We start from the raw sequence: 16,112 nt of genomic DNA on the forward strand, positions 1-16,112 counted from the left end.
CCATCTCAAGCACCCTGGCAGATCTGAAGGATCCTCAGCAGCCAAAGTGAAGCAGAGCTTTTATCCCAGAATTGTGTGGGTGGAAGGGACTTCTAAGATCCTCTCATCCCACTGCTGCCATGGGCAGGGACCCCTTCCACCATCCCAGGGTGCTCCAGTCTGGCCTTGGACACTCTCAGGGATGAGGCAGCCACAGATACTCTGGGCAACCTTTGCCAGGGCCTCACACCCTCACAGGGCAGAATTTTTCCCTAATACCCAATCCCAACCTGCTCTCTTCCAGCCTGAATCCTTTCCCCTTTGTCCCGTCAGCACACACTATTGTCAAAAACATTGAAGTGCTGACATCAGGGGTGGTGACAGCCCCAGGCATCTCCTCTGCAGCCCAGCTTGGCCTGCCAGGGCTGTGGGTGGTGGGGACAGGCAGGTGGCCCCGTGGGCAGTGAGGTGTCCCTCTCTTGCAGCCTGCAGCACGTGTCTGGCTGGAGCTCAGTCCCGGATTATTTCGTGGGGCCGGCGTTCTTCCGCGGGAGGCTGTGGATAGAGCAGCAGCCACAGGACACCTTCCTGAAGCTGCAGGCAAGTCCTGGTTCTTCTTGGTCAAGTTTTTATTAAAAAAAACTGGTTAGAGAGACTTGTGCAGCAGCTCTGACTGATCTCTGTGTCTGTAGCCTCCCCCTCTCTCTTAGGGAATTATTCTGAGGGTCTCCTCCAGGTAATTCTGTTCAGTGTGGGGAGGTCCTGTGAGAAAACTGACCCTGCAGAGCTGCCCGTGACCACTTCAGTCTTATTTTGCTGGCATGCAAATGCTCTTTTCTAGTTGCAGAGGAGTAATGGGCACAGAAAATAAAGGAGGGCCTTGTTTTATTCCTGTCTCCTCAGTGTGACATGGAAAGAGTCACTTCTTTGTGGCTGTGGCATGGGAGTTAGCATTCCTGTCATGCTTCTGTGGGAGACTGCACAGAACTTCACATGAGATTTTAAATATTATTAAACTTCCTCCTCTGATTTCCCTCCCTTAGAGCCAACCTTGTGCCTGGCCCTACTGTCCTGCTCACTTTTCCATGTATTGGGAAAATTCTATTTGCTGTAAATCAGGCCAGCCAGCAGCAATTCAGTGTTTCTATCACCTGGGAAAGAGGTGAGGGCAGCTATTCCATGCTTGGGGAGGAATAAAGGCCCGTCTGTTCAAAGGGAAGAAACTTCCCATACAAGCACGAATCACAAATTGCACATTTTTGAAAGCTTTATCCTTTTAATGAGCACATTAAGGATAACTCCTGTTCAGCAGGGCTCGTTTAAATCCCTTTCCCTGGCTGCAGGGATTTGCACAGGGAAAGCAAGCAGAAAACCTGCAGAAAGTGGCTGGAAAGAATGCAAGTGTGAAAGCAGATTTGGTTTCCTGTGGGGATGCTAACGAGGCAGCAGAGCTGCATCAGTAATTTCATGTTCTGCCTTGATTCCAGGGCTGGGAGAAAGGAGTGGTGTTTGTCAATGGTCAGAACCTGGGAAGATACTGGAAGATTGGACCTCAGGAAACTCTTTACCTTCCAGGGCCCTGGCTAAGGAGAGGGGGCAACGAGGTGAGAGGCTCTGCTGGGATTGCTCTGTGCCTGTTGGGGCTGTTAAAGATCCTTGTCCCATAGAGCCAGGCACACACAGGACAGCAATTAACCTTTAGCTGAAAGCCAGTGCCACAGAGGGGAAGGGCAGTGCTGTCTCCTGAGATCTCTGAAAACGAGGGAAGGTGCTGCTCCAAAGCTGGCTCTGGCTCTGACAGCCATTCAGGGATGGCAGCTGAACTTCACAGCTCTGCCTCAGGCTGGAAATCACCCCAAACCTGGGTGATGCTGCTTCATCCCCAAGGCAGAGCCTCAGTCCTTGTTAGACCCACACTGACTGAGCTCTTGAAATGGTGCTTTAAATATGCTTCTCCTAAGCATTTTTGCAGCCCCAGGCTTTGCAAGAAGGGATTTTCTCTCTGTCCTGTGCAGATTGTGATCTTTGAGGAGCGCACGGCGGGCCGCATCATCCAGTCCGTGGACATCCCTTACCTGGGACGGACCCAGTACGTGGACTGAGAGTGGGCTGAGAGCTCCTGGCCCACGTTTGGCTCACCCTGAGCACTCCTGCTTGCATGGCTGGGGACCTGGTGGCTCAGCACTTGGGCATGCTCATCTCCACCAGAGCCAGGGGAAGGATTTGCCCTCTGGCAGTGAGGCCAGAGGAGAGGACAGCGAGGAAGCAGCGCCCTTGCTCCATGGATGGATGGATGGAGCTCATCCCCTGCCCTGCTGAGGCCCCCAGCCCCGATGGCTGAGCATGTTCTGGACCATCTGGTGGATGTGGGGGAGTAAAAAGGTGCTGGAGGCAGGTGAGAGAGAGAGAGAGAAAGAACTGAAGCCATCTGAACTGGAAGCTGAGCTCAGCTTTCCAGGGACTTTCAAAATGTGCTATCCTTGGCCTCCTCGTTTTTATAATTAGGTAGGGAGAAAATAGTTGGTGAACATGTGAGCAATCAGGTGTGGGAAACCATTTTGAGGCAGATTTTAGCAAGTCTCTCTGCAGAAAGGCCATTACGTGTTCCCTTGTTGGAAGGCAAGGTGGTTGTCAAATGACTTTAAATTTCAGCTTTTTTTTCCACTAAGTTTTATTATGGAGGTCATCTCTCTCTCAAAAGGAAAAAAAAGAGAAAATTTAAAAAGTGAGATGTGTTTTGTCTTCTGTCAAATGTATCATTATGTTTCAGGCCAGGCAGGAGTGAGAATTTTCAAGGAGGAGAAAAGAACAAGTGAGTGCTGCAGTCCCCTCTCCAGCAGTGCTCACACTGAAGCACCTAAAGATGAAATTCCCCCTTGCAAAATGAACAGGGATCCCATTTTGGCTGGGGTAGAAGCAAAGGGAGCAAGTTGGAAAAACTCATCCCTGCTTTCTCCTTAAAGCTGCTGTGGGATCTTGGGTCCTGTTTTTTCTTTCTTTTTGTCCCTCTAAACAGAAACTTGGGATTTAGGTAAACATGACATTGTTTTAATTCAGCAGCTCCAGGCACAGAGGAGCTGCAGCCTCCTTAGGGAGAGGGAGAGATCAAACCTGAGCTGTGAATCCTACAGAATCTCCAAGGAGTCTCTGCTTTCTGTGCCAGTACCAGGAGAAACACCAGACTGTGTCTGTAAGGGAGGTGCAGGCTATTCTGGCTCTTAGAAACCATCATTTTATTTAACAAATTTAAATACAGTTTGTTTAAAACTGAGAACAGACAGTGCAGCTGGAACACACTCCATCCTGGCCAGGTCTGTCTCTGCTCCCCAGGGCCACAGCAGCTCTGGGACAGCTGAGAGGGCCCAGGCTCCTGTGGGCAGAGCAAACGTGCAGGGCTGTGTTCAGCACTCCATCCTTTGCATTTTTCTGAAAGTTATTATTTCCTTCCAAGGAGGGAAAGTTGGAACCCAGCAGGGACTGGAATTCAGATCAGTGAACCAAAACATGCAGCTCGGAGAGGACATCAGCTGGAAACTATTTCAATGCTATGAAAACTTGGTAGTCCTTGAAAAATGTCTCTTTTCCACTGTAGGGTTTGCAGACTGAAGGGAGCTTGGAAGGCCAGTACAGTAAGAGAATAAATCTACTTGAGTGCAGAGTTTTAATCCAAGGTAACAATACCTGTTCCCATAGAGCAGCCAGCAGCATCCAACACTTTCTTTCCAAGTGGTGCTTCAGCCATTGCATCTAAAAGGAACATTTTTGTAAAGGCTTCTGTGGCTGGGAACTAAAGAATGAGACTTTTCCCCAACGGTTCTGATATACAGTGGGAGAAAATAACTTACAAAAAATATTTTCCTTTGAAATATCAGGAAATACACAATGTCATTAGTCCAAGGGGAGACTTCTGCACTGTGAAGCCAACAATCAAACCCAGAGCATTTTAATAGTTCTATGTGTTAGGGCTAAAAATAACCAAGTCTATTGCAGGATTACATTTTTCCCTCAGTTCAAAGGTAAAATTGTGCTTCAAAATTTTTGAAGGAATTAGGACAGGGGTGGGGGGAATGAAAAAGGTTTGACAAGAGTTATGGAGGAGGAGGAGGGAATTTATGGGTTTTGGCTGGGGAGAAGGGGCCTGTTGTACCTCAGTTTGTATCTCAGCAAGCTTGGCAGTCTCAAACAGAGTCACCCATGGTGGCAGCACCACCAGATGGTGAAGAAGCAGAGCCCTGAGCCCAGGATCCCCTTCCCAAGGGAACTGCTCCAGGGTGGCTTTTCACACCAGCTCTGCAGTAGCAGAAAAAGGGGCTGGAGGATACACTCCAGTCAAATGGGAAATGGACTAAAATCACCTCTTAGTGTTCAATCTCTAGTTTGAAGCAGTTTTATTTTTTAAGAGTGGAAATTTGCCTTTATGTAGGAGCACCCTTGAGAGAATCCCATACCTAATGCTCATGGGAGCCAAATTAGGGCCAAACAGGACCAAGATCTGGATGAATATTATGGTGTATGGCCCCCACAATCTCATTAAACCCCATTTCCAGTTATTTTAGCATTTTTAGAGATCCACATGCTGGAGACACGACTCCATCAGGATTAGTGGTGAACTGGTGGTGATCAGCAGCCCCCTGCTCCTGTCCCACTCTGGGCTCTTCTAAGAAAGATGGGGCCAGCTCAAAGAGGATAGGTGAGATGTAAGGGCATTTTTTACAATGAGGGTGGTTCACACTGGCTCAGGCTGCCCAGAGAGGTGGGGATGCCCCAATCCTGGGAATATTCCAGTACAGGAGCAACCTGGTCCAGCTGCAGGTGTCCCTGCCCAGGGCAGGGCTTGGACCAGAGGACCTTTGAGGTCCCTTCCGCCCCAACCCTTCCATGATTCCATGACCACACAGGAACATCAGGTGCCCCCCAAACTGTGAAACTGAGGAAGGAAAAGGAGAGGGAATCAGAACAGTGATGCTTCCAGGGTTTGTTCTAACCTGCCTTGTTTTCCCCCGCCCCAAACCCTTCCCCTCTTGTGCAGCGTAACAAACACTGATTAAAGGAGGCTTAAAATTAAGGGCTAAGGTGCCATCTAGGAAGGCAGCTGTCCCCTCCACGGCCAGAGAGCTGCTCAGGCTGTCTCACACACGGCCACAAAGTTCGTGTTGCTCAGCAAAACCAGTCCCTGGGGGCCACTGTGGTGGCGCTCACCCTCAGGCAGGTGCTGGCACAGCCCTGCTCACGTTGCAGCCGGAGCCTGGGGCCGGGAGCTGCCGGTCCCGCCTTGCTGTGCTTTGTTCTCCACCTCCGGAGCCCGGGAGGAGGGGCAGGGGATCCGGGGACTTCATGTATGCAGTGGTGCTTGGTTTTTCTGAAGGCTAAAACTGGTGGGAGTCAGCAGAGCTCCTGGCTCCTGCCTGGGTGGGTGCTGTGGAGAGGAACCTTGCAGGCTGTGCATGAAGAAATCTTCTGCAAGAGACACAAACAGCGTGGGTAGCACCCCTGGGCCACTGCAGGGCCATCCCAAAGCTGTGTCCCACTCTGCAGGGCCATCCCAAAGCTGTGTCCCACTCTTCAGGGCCATCCTAAAGCTGTGTCCCACTCTGCAGGGCCATCCTAAAGCTGTGTCCCACTCTTCAGGGCCATCCCAAAGCCCTGTCCCATTCTGCAGAAACATCCCAAAGCCCTGGCCCTCACTGCAGGGCCATCCCAAAGCCCTGGCCCTCACTGCAGGGCCATCCCAAAGCCCTGGCCCACTCTGCAGATCCATCCCAAAGCCCTGTGCCTCACTGCAGGGCCATCCCAAAGCCCTGTCCCTCACTGCAGGGCCATCCCAAAGCCCTGGCCCAGTGCAGGGCCATCCCAAAGCCCTGGCCCACTCTGCAGGGCCATCCCAAAGCCCTGGCCCACTCTGCAGGGCCATCCCAAAGCCCTGGCCCACTCTGCAGGGCCATCCCAAAGCCCTGGCCCACTCTGCAGGGCCATCCCAAAGCCCTGGCCCACTCTGCAGGGCCATCCTAAAGCCCTGGCCCACTCTGCAGGGCCATCCCAAAGCCCTGGCCCTCACTGCAGGGCCATCCCAAAGCCCTGTCCCAGTGCAGATCCATCCCAAAGCCCTGTCCCACTCTTCAGAGCCATCCCAAAGCCCTGTGCCTCACTGCAGAACCATCCCAAAGCCCTGTTCCTCACTGCAGGGCCATCCCAAAGCCCTGTCCCAGAGCAGATCCCAAGATTGTGCTGCCTGGGCAGGGGGAGCAGCACTGGAGAGCTGCAGCCCCCGTGCACAGCCTCTCCCTGGCCCAGGCTCTCCTCCTGCCCTGCCCAGGGCACAGAGCAGCAGCCAGGGCTCCATCCTGCTTCCCCCAGGGAATGGGACACAAGGGAGCTCATTGCAGGTAAAAATTCACCCCTGCTGAGCAAATCTACCCCTTCCTGCTCCTGTTTCTCAGGACTCAGGAGCAGCAACCTCCTGTCCCTCCAGGCCTGGTTCTACACTCCAGTGCAAGGGAGTTGTGCATTTATTTTATTGCCCATAAGAATGAAGGGCAGCTCCACAGGCTGCAGATACAAGTGAACAGCTCATCCTCCTGCAAACCAGCTGCAGAAACACCCAGGGCATGAACAAATATCAATGTGTGTGCTCTTTCCTCCTTTCCACTGGAAAAGACACCCCATGGTCTCCTCAGGTGAACAAACACCTCAGGCAGGGTTCAATCCACACCTTCCAAACTCATCACTGCCCCTCTGTGCCTTCACTGTGGGCCTGAATTAAATATTTCCCTCAGTGAAAGCTTCTGCCTGGCCAAAAATCTTTTTGCTGCTACTGCTTTAGCTTCCCTCAGGTGTTTGCAGGTGGATAAATCCACACCCTTCACCTCTGTGCTTTAGCTATATTAAGTTAATAAGGCAACCTTGTTTACACAAGGATTTTTCTTAATGCTGCAACTTCTGCTGAAACTCCTACTCCCTGCATTTTTCTTCCCCTCAATCTCTCAGCAGGTATTTTGTCTTAAACATGGATTAACTCTAAAAAAGAGAGATTAACAAATGGTCTTGAGAGGTTTAGCAGTAAGGGAAGGTCAGGGTTGTGAAAAATGGAAATGAAAAAGCACATTTAAAAGAGCTTTTCTCTTTTTCCTGCCCTTGTGTAGTTTCTCAGTGCTGTTAGAAACAGCTCTTACCTGGTTGTTGGTCTCTGTCAGCCATGCACAGTCAGATTTCCACATTGGGATCTGTGAATCCTTTCTTGCCCTCGTTGACCAGCACAGGCTTCTCTGTCCTTGTGTGCCAGACTAAAATCTGAGGAAGCCAGCAGAAGTCATTAGCTGCAGCTCTCCAGTGCACTAGGAAATATTCCTGCACATTAAATCAATAGTGCAATTTAAGCAGCCACCCTGGAGCCTAATGGTGCATCCACTGCTGAGAGGGGCTTTGCATAAACCTTCATTTAGGCAGAGCTGCTGCTCTGCAGAATGCACAGTGCACAGAAATCACCATTTACAGTGTGCTGTCGTGGGACATTACCCTGCTCCTTCCATGTAGTTATCCAGCAGCTCCCTCCAAAGGCTCATCAGCCTTCCAATGGGGTAAGGCAGCTCCCTCCCAGCCTGGAATCACAGCCCTGCCTCCCACAGCTCCTCAGCTGCTCCTTGGTTATCACCCACACCCTCAGCCTTGGAGTCACTCAGAGGGGAAATGCAAATTTCTGACATTTAGGTGGTGTTGGGAGGGAAGAGGCATCAGCAGCTCTTCCATGTCCACCCCTGCCTTTGGCTGAGGGAAATACAATCTGAATTTTTCAGTGCATCCCTGAAAATCCATTCCTGGGGAGCAGGCACCAGTCTGCCCCCTAACCTCATTTCCTAACCTCCATTTCATCATCCCCCACAAGCCCTTCAGAGCCTGCTCATCAAAGTCACCCTTGATTCCAGCCCTGCTCTCCCCACTGCTGCAATTACTGCGCTGCATGCCCGGGAAAAGACAAAACCACCACTTCTCTTTTCACTTTTAAATCCTTTCCAGAGCCTAAAAAGCCACTGAGTGTCACTGAGCAGGGAAGGACTCGCTGCTGCTGCAGCCTCAGAGCTGCTGAGACAGGAGCTGGCTCCAGAATCCTCCCTTCTTCCCACGAGCTCTGGGCTGCACACACCCTCTCATGACCCAGCATTCCCCTATGGATCCCCCAAAAGCTTTTGGATCCCCCAAAAAAGCCTTTGGAATGCTGTCCCCATACAGCCACCCCCGATTCTCTACCAGGTATTAAAACCCCTCCCAAACTTGCTTAAAACACAACTGGAGCTCCTCCTAAAAGCTTCCCTCTGTCTTGGCAGCAGAGTTGCAGAGAGATCAACATCTGTGGAGGAGAACTGGCAGAATCTGAGGTGGTTGAGTATTTCAGAGGGGCTGTTGTAGGAAATTGTTTCTACTTGCTGTGCTCAGACGGTTCTGGAAGCTGCTTAAAATACTCAATTATCCTCATTGCTTTCCTCCTTGCAGCTTTATCCTCTCCAAACAGGTTTCCTGCTTCCCCTCACCTGTGCCTGGCTGTTTCCCACCTCGTGGGGTTTCCCTCTGGTTGCCATGACAATCCCCTGCACACCCAATCCTGCAAACCTCTTCCACCCAGTGCCTGCCTTCCTGAAAAACCAGGCCACGTTCTGCTTCTGAGGGATGAACAAAGCCCCTTTCAAACCCTCCTGGTTCAAGCAGAGCACCTTCCCTCCCTTCCCAAGGACCTTGTTTGACCAAAATCCTCTCTGATGTGAGTCACCTCCTGCGTGGAGCTTAAATCTCTGCTAATACTGAAGCAGTAGAGACCAACTGCTGGCTGGAGTGGGTCCAAAAATCCATTTCATCATCCCCCACGAGCACTTCAGAGCCTGCTCATCAAAGTCACCCTTGATTCCAGCCCTGCTCTCCCCACTGCTGCAATTACTGCACTGCATGCCCGGGAAAAGACAAAACCCAGCGGGGCTCACGAGTGGCTCTCAGGGCTCTGCAGTGATGGTGAAAGGATTAAAAGGTGCTGGAGAAATCCTGCAGCCAATTCTCCCCTTCAGAGAGAGCCCTTGGCACTGCTGGCCCTCCTCTGGCCCAGGGCTCACTCCCACTCCAGCAGCAGAGCAACACAACCACACAGCACCAGTGCTCTGCTTCAACTGGAGCCCACTTCTGCTCTCTTAAAGCCAAATGCCAAAAAGGGCAGATCAAATGGGCTAAAACTGACCCATTTTCAGAGTTTACAGCTTGATACAGCAGCTTTTACCATTTTCCATGCTGTGCTCCTTAACGTGGGAGGTAGATCACCATTTACCACAGAAACATTTGCTTTTCCTTTCAGCCAGTGCTTGTTTTTTTTCCAACAAACAGCGTGTTTTATGCCTCAGAGAAGCTTTGGCTCTCTCACGAGGGACCAAACAGTGAGGGGGACCAAATATCTGACTTTTCCTGAGCAGTGGTTTCATACATCACTTCATACATCACCCTTGAGATCACTCAAGGGACCCCCTTTAAAAACACTACTGCAAAACCCTTCCACTCATTCCTGGCCTGACATTTGGAGTCACAGGACTCAAAACAGACCTAGGAGGTCACAAGGCTCCATCTCCACAGCAGAACAATTCATTGTCTCCCAACAGGAGATGAAAAAACAAACAGAAGTGTCCGACCTGCAGTGGGAGGGATCACAGGGTTTCCAGCAGACCCTCCCAGGAGGGATTCAGGAATTGCTGTTGTTTGAAATGGAAACTACAGAATGGGGAAAAAAGAGACACCAGGCTGAAAGGGCAGCTCTGCTCCCTGCTCTGCAGCCTGACAATAAAATGTCCCCAGCTGTGGCATTGTGGTGCCCATGGGCCTCTGTCTCTGCTTCAGTCCTCCCTGCCTGAGCTCACTGCAGGTTGTTCCCTGGCTGTCCAAAGAAAATGGGGAACAGAATGTCCCCCCCTTCCACCAGCCTGACAGCAATGCCAAATCTCAGACCTCACTCCTGTGCCAAGGGGTTGAAGAGAGGATGGTTTGATCTGGGGAAATGCACAAACAGCAGAAATCCAAATACAGAGAACCCTTGCAAAGCCCTGTTCCCTTACAGCTCCAGGATCAACCAATCCTTCCCTCCTCATAAGGAGGGATACCTTTCTCCTCAGCAACTAATACTGACTTCCTTTACTTTCTCCTTCATTCTGGGCAGTTCCCAAATCCAACAAAATAAGCATGATACGTGATCTTTGGCCTACACTTCAGCTTTCTGCAGGAGTGTGTGTTTGTGGGCTGAATTCTGATCAACATTTCCAGCACCAGCAGAGCACACAGGGAAGGCAGCATTTTTGGAGAACAGATGTCTGTGCTTATCTTACACATTCCTCTGATCCCCCCTTAATGACTCTGTCTAAGCACATCATAATTTTTAATGTAAATCTCCCTGCAAAGCAGGTGTGTGGTTGTGTTTAACAGGAGCAAAGCATGACAAGTGCTGGGAGCACAGGGGGGAGAGAGGAGCCTGAGCTGTGACCTCAGGCTCAGAGAAGCCCAGACCACAGCTGGCTTTGGTCCTTCCCTGCTGCTGGCCCTGACTCTTGTCCTGGTAAAAGGGGTGAGTGTAGCAGACATCTTTTATGGAAAATCCTTTCCTTAGCATTTTTCCTCCTGAGAAGCTGAGAGGCCTCAGGAACAAAATGCAAACAATGGTTATCTGCTGCTGTGGAATGCAACAGGTGCATCTGGGATTGGGCTCATGTGCTTGTTTCTAATTAATGGCCAATCACAGCCCAGCTGGCTCAGATAGAGTCTGAGCCCCAAGCCTTTGTTATCATTCTTTCTTTTTCTATTCTTAGCCAGCCTTCTGATGAAATCCTTTCTTCTATTCTTTTAGTATAGTTTTAATGTAATATATATCATAAAATAATAAATCAGCCTTCTGAACATGGAGTCAGATCCTCATCTCTTCCCTCATCCTCAGACCCCTGTGAACACAGTCACAGGTGAGTAAGAGCAGAAATGGAGATTTCCAGGGAAATGGAGGCTGCAAAGCTGCACTCAGAGCCTGCCAGGAGCAGACAGCATTCAGCTCACAACAAGGAGCCTTGTGAGCTCCCCCCAGCCCAGCCAAGAAAGGAAACTCAGTCTGCTTCCAGTGCTGGGCAGCAATCCCTGCTGCTTCCTCCCATCCCTGGCCTGGCTCAGCCCTGCCTGGCTCCAGCACCCTTTGTTTCCCCCTCCTGGAAACAACATTTTCCTTCCTCTCCTTCCTCCAGGGCTGTCATTTCCCACCCCAGCCTTTCAGCAGAGCTTCCTTCCAGCAGGTATTTGTTCACAGCAGGGACAATGGACCAAAGACTGCAGAACTGGCCAGGTAAACACCCTGGTAAACACCCTGTGGAGAGAAGATCAGGTAAACAGCCCTGATCCTCTGTACACAGAGTAAAAGCAGCCTGTCCGTCCCTCCTGCCTGTTGGAAACACGTTTATTTCCACACAGAGCCCAGGAACAGGGATCCAATTTTAATCCAAACTCTTTCCTCTTTCTTGGGAGGCTGGTTGGGTTATTTGAACTGGTGTAGGACAGCCATAACCACAGAAATGTGGATTCAGAGAGGCACAGCAGGTATCAGATAAAGCCCAGACTTGCTCCTTCCCCTCGGCTCCTCCTCCTCATTCCTGGATTCCTTGTGAGAGCACTGTTGAACATTCAGATTCCTGGTTTTTTCCATGGTTTTGGAGCAGTGCACATGGAAATCAGGCAAAGGCTATAAGCCACATTTTTCTTCCTATCCCAGAAAAGATGAGACCTGGATCCAACACTGGGGCTGTTGGCAATAACAACTTATTTGCAATAAAAGAACAATTCTGTGAGGGTAATTAAGCAATAAAGACTCTCTAAATCAGACTGGCTGATGTTTATAACAGACAAAGGTGTGAGAGTGCTACACAGGGGTCTCTGATTTCAGAGGGACCCCCAGCACACCTCCAGTATTTAGGGAACCCATTCCCAAAGCTTCAAAGCCCTTGGCAGCACCTCTGTGGCTCATGGGCTGTGATTGATGCCTGTCACTCTAAGCAGCTTTGTCTCATGGTGTCTCCCACGGTCCCTGTCAGCCCAGACAGATTCATCTCTCCTCTCAGACTGGGAAGTTTTCAGGAGAAGAACCATCCATGGTTTCTGTGTTATTTAGCACACGGGGTCCTGCTCCCTGACCCAGCCATGTGTACAGGCAGCATTGATCAGTCAGCTAAAAGCAGTGAAATTCCCCCAAATGGAGCCTCCTGGACCTCACAGCAATATCCCAGGCACTACAACATTTCTGTGTTATCTCTGACATAGAAAGATCCAGGTTTTTGTGGGCACCGACAGCACAGATACTGCAGAGATGTCAGGAGGGAGAAGACAACTTGGCAGCAAGGCAGAGCCTGTGTGAGCAGCCCTGCCCCTCTCCCCGGGGTTCAAAGGAGCAGCAGCCACGGGCTCAGGGAGTTCTGTTGGAGCTGGTGCTGGATCCAGAGGCCTGAGGGCCAGAATAAAGCTCTGGATCCAAACCCTCCATCAGAACTGACTCCTTTCCTTCACCATTGCCTTAAAGCTTCTCCATAGAGGGAAACCTGAGGAGCAGCCCCTGTTATGGGGGGAAGCTCCATCCCAGCACCACCAGAGCTCCTGCAGGCCTGGACTTGTCCCCACGTGCCAGCTGCAGGACCCAGGCAGCCCAAAGTGTCTGTGGGGTGAAACACCACACACCCAGCCAGGCAAAAGTGTCTGTGGGGTGAAACACCACACACCCAGCCGGCCAAAAGTGTCTGTGGGGTGAAACACCACACACCCAGCCAGCCAAAAGTGTCTGTGGGGTGAAACACCACACACCCAGCCGGCCAAAAGTGTCTGTGGGGTGAAACACCACAGTGCTGCTGTTGGGTTCAGCAGCAGGGCCAGACAAGCTCAGGCATGCCCCGTCTGGCTGTATTGGTAAATATCAATACTGTGAATCTGTGAGGTGATGGAATGATGGAGAAAACTGTGTTTTCTTGCCCCTCTGGCTCCCCAGCACCCCGCAGCAGGACGAGAGCATACCTTAGTGCAGTTGGCAGCCTTGGGCTCGAGGTCGCTGAGGGTGACCAGCTCGCGGAGCAGGCTGCTCTCCTGGTAGCCGCCCTTGACCCCGCGCAGTTTGAAGTAGGCCTGGGAGCGCTGCAGGATGAGCCTGAGGTTGACAGCAAAGCCGGCCATGTCGATGGCGAAGGGCCGGTGAGGGTCGAAGACGGTTTTCCAGCCGTAAACCTTCCCCGCCGCGTTCACCTTGGGCGACTCGTAGCGCAGGCCGCCCACAAAGGCCACGGGCCACACCGACACCTTCCTGGTGCTGCGCATCTGCCACGAGCACACACAGAGTGTGAGAAATGGGTATGCTGTGCTTGGCTTTTTGCACATATTAAAATAAAATATATGTGAAATAAGTTGTGCCTGTATGAAAACTTTAAGCGCAGGCTGCCCATGAAGGCCACACCAACACCTTTGGGTGCTGCGCATCTGCCAGGAAAACACAGAGTGTGAAAAATGTGGATTTTGTGATAGCCCCAAAGAAAGGACACCCGTTAACAAGGGATTAACCCTTAAAAGCAATAGCCTGTTGCACATTCATACATCTCACACATGATGCATAAATTCCACTCAAATACAGGATTCTGTTTGGTGATCATCAACTTCTTCCTCATAATCCTAATGGCATCATCCTGCCCAAGCGAGGCAGGAAGAAGTTCTGATAATGGAGCAATAAATTTGCTTTCTCTGAATGATTTAGGTGTCCTGTGGCTGCTATCTCAGTGCGAGTCCTTTCTTTAGAAAAAAAGTATCCTACAGAGCATAGTTTCTATTTTAACATTTTGTTATAACCTAAAACTATATTTAACACACTACTTGAGAGAATTAATACAGCATAACTTTCTAACACAACACATACAATATTCATTTTAATATTTGTGAAAAGCCAATCATAAAGTACGTATTTTACACATGCTGTATTAATTCATAGCAATATAATTAGAGTAATAATAATAATTTGGACAATTTGAATTAGGACAATATGAGACAAGAGAAACAAAGAGTTATGGACAGTCTGGGTACCTTTTCTGGGCAGCATAGGCCCATAAAAAAGGACACCCGTTAACAAAGGATTAACCCTTAAAAACAACAGCCTGTTGCATATTCATACATCTCATACATGATGCATAAATTCCATTCAAACACAGGATTCTGGCTGGTCATCATCAACTTCTTCCTCATAATTCTAACAGCATCATCCTGCCCGAGCGAGGCAGGAAGAAGTTTGTTTGAAATCTCTGGGATTTATGAGTGGGGTTTTTGTCCAGCCCTTGGGCTCCACATGGGCAAACCAAGACACAGGAAGGAAGAACCTTGTCCAAGGCCTCATGGAAATGCAGGAATGGCACATCTAGGAAGAAAGGTGGTCTCTACTAAGGTATTTAAGCTGCAGTCTCAGGCTATGTAGGGCTAAGGGCATCTCCAGAGTGGGGCAGTGCAGCTGCCAGCCTGGGGGACAGCTGGGAAGCACAGCCTCTCTGGACACTGCCAGCAGGCAGGACAGCCCTGCCCTGTGGAACAGGGTGCCTCTGCTCCCTGTGGCCACCAGAAATGGAGCAGAGCCACCAGGGGCCCCCTTTGGCCAAGGCAGATGCTCTGAATGCCACTCACCCTCAGCACCCTGCCCTGCTCCCTGGCAGGCTCAGCCTCCATCTCTGCTCTCAGCTCGCTCTCTTAGATCAGGGCTCTCCCAGAGCTAATCTCATCACTGCTAATTACTGCAAACGAGAGCAGAAGAGCTCTGGCACTTGCCCTTCTGCATTATACAGCTGCTAACGGCAGCCCCTGTCCACAGGGAACAATAATGTGTGTCTCCTGCATTTCACAGCACATTTCCTTGGCTCAGTGACCTTAACTGCAGAGACACATCTGAGAGGAGAAGCCTCTATGAGCACAGCACAGGAGTGAATGAAGGAGCCCTTTCTGCTTTATTCATGTGAGGAGTCTGTCTCAAGATGCCACCAGAGCCAGCCTCAAAGGGGACAGGGGAAGAAAGATATTCAGCCTGAATTCACTCTCAGCTTCCAAAGCCATCCCTGTGGCTGTGCAAGCTAAAGTGAGAGCCATTGGGGAAGGGAAAGAGGCATGCATGAGGAAATAAATAGGAGATCCCTGGTATGAAAACAGGCAGCTGGTGGGAAGGAAGCAATCCTCCTTTCTCATCCCTTGGTGAAAGAGTTTGGCCTCAAGAGAGCAAGGGAACAAGTAATTTCTGAGCTGGAAGCCAAGTAAGAACATTCAAACCTGCAGACAGGAGCTCATGTAGAGCCCCAGCTGGGCTGGAACAAAGAGCAAAGGTGAGAAAGCCCAGAAAATCTTCCCCTGCTCAAGCCCAACCACATTGTCAGGACATGCTGAAAATCAGCCCTGAAGCTGCCACCTTCCAGGGAGAGATCTCAGCCCCTCTGCCTGCTGACAGCACCCTGGGAGAGTCATGCTGAGTGCTGGAATAGGAATTGCTCCAGGGGGAAAACACTGGACACATCTCCTGGCACAGACATCCCTCCCCCAGGCACTGTATGAAGGGCTCTGCTTTCCCAGGGGGGGAACCAAAAGCTCCAGCAAACTCCTGTTCCTCATGTGTGCAGCAAGGCAGGGACCAGCACAGGGAACGTGTCTGAACAAGATGTCCTGGGAAGGCTGTGGAGCCCAGCATCCCTCACTATTGTCATTATATTGCAAGAGTTCTGTTGTCATTACATTACAAGGGTTCCATATTACCAGAGTTTTGTACCTCCTCCATGTTTCTTGTAGGCAGCTCCTCTAGGCACTGACTCTTCCTTGTCCTCATAGCAGCCAACTGACTCCAGTTCCCACCAATCCACTCTTTTCTAATGCTCTTCTTATTGGCTACAGGTGTGGCCTGTTATCATCAGGCCTGCTCCTAATCTTTAGTAATTGGTTCAGCTGCAACTCTTTAGGGGATAAGATTACATTCCATACCACCTTCATTCACCCATTCTGTAACCCCTTACACCTCACCCCTTCCCTGTTGGGGAAGATGAAACAGGAAAGCCTTATCAATATGATTGTCTAGCAAAATATCTTGAGAATGTGGA

General features: G+C 50.5%; 2 protein-coding genes across 6 annotated transcripts in view; one reads left to right on the top strand and one right to left on the bottom strand.

Moving 5' to 3' along the window:
* The window catches only part of LOC129129455 (beta-galactosidase-1-like protein 2), a 34,943-nt gene extending 32,235 nt beyond the window's left edge, over positions 1–2,708 (top strand). For both annotated transcript variants that reach the window (XM_077190002.1, XM_077190003.1), the window contains exons 17-19: positions 465–579; positions 1,467–1,583; positions 1,995–2,708. In XM_077190002.1, coding sequence (XP_077046117.1) covers positions 465–579; positions 1,467–1,583; positions 1,995–2,081 — 319 coding nt within the window. In that variant the 3' untranslated portion in view covers positions 2,082–2,708. The remainder of the gene's footprint in view (positions 1–464; positions 580–1,466; positions 1,584–1,994) is intronic.
* A 487-nt stretch (positions 2,709–3,195) lies between these two features.
* The window catches only part of B3GAT1 (beta-1,3-glucuronyltransferase 1), a 46,178-nt gene continuing 33,261 nt past the window's right edge, over positions 3,196–16,112 (bottom strand). For 3 of the 4 annotated variants that reach the window (XM_054647550.2, XM_077190006.1, XM_077190005.1), the window contains exons 5-7: positions 13,027–13,323; positions 7,149–7,266; positions 3,196–5,436 (exon numbers count right to left, since the gene is read on the bottom strand). In XM_054647550.2, the coding sequence (XP_054503525.1) occupies positions 7,180–7,266; positions 13,027–13,323 (384 nt within the window). In that variant the 3' untranslated portion in view covers positions 3,196–5,436; positions 7,149–7,179. The remainder of the gene's footprint in view (positions 5,437–7,148; positions 7,267–13,026; positions 13,324–16,112) is intronic. The other variant, XM_054647549.2, reaches the window with a different exon arrangement.

This window comes from Agelaius phoeniceus, chromosome 23, assembly GCF_051311805.1.
Source record: "Agelaius phoeniceus isolate bAgePho1 chromosome 23, bAgePho1.hap1, whole genome shotgun sequence".
Lineage (NCBI taxonomy): Eukaryota > Metazoa > Chordata > Aves > Passeriformes > Icteridae > Agelaius > Agelaius phoeniceus.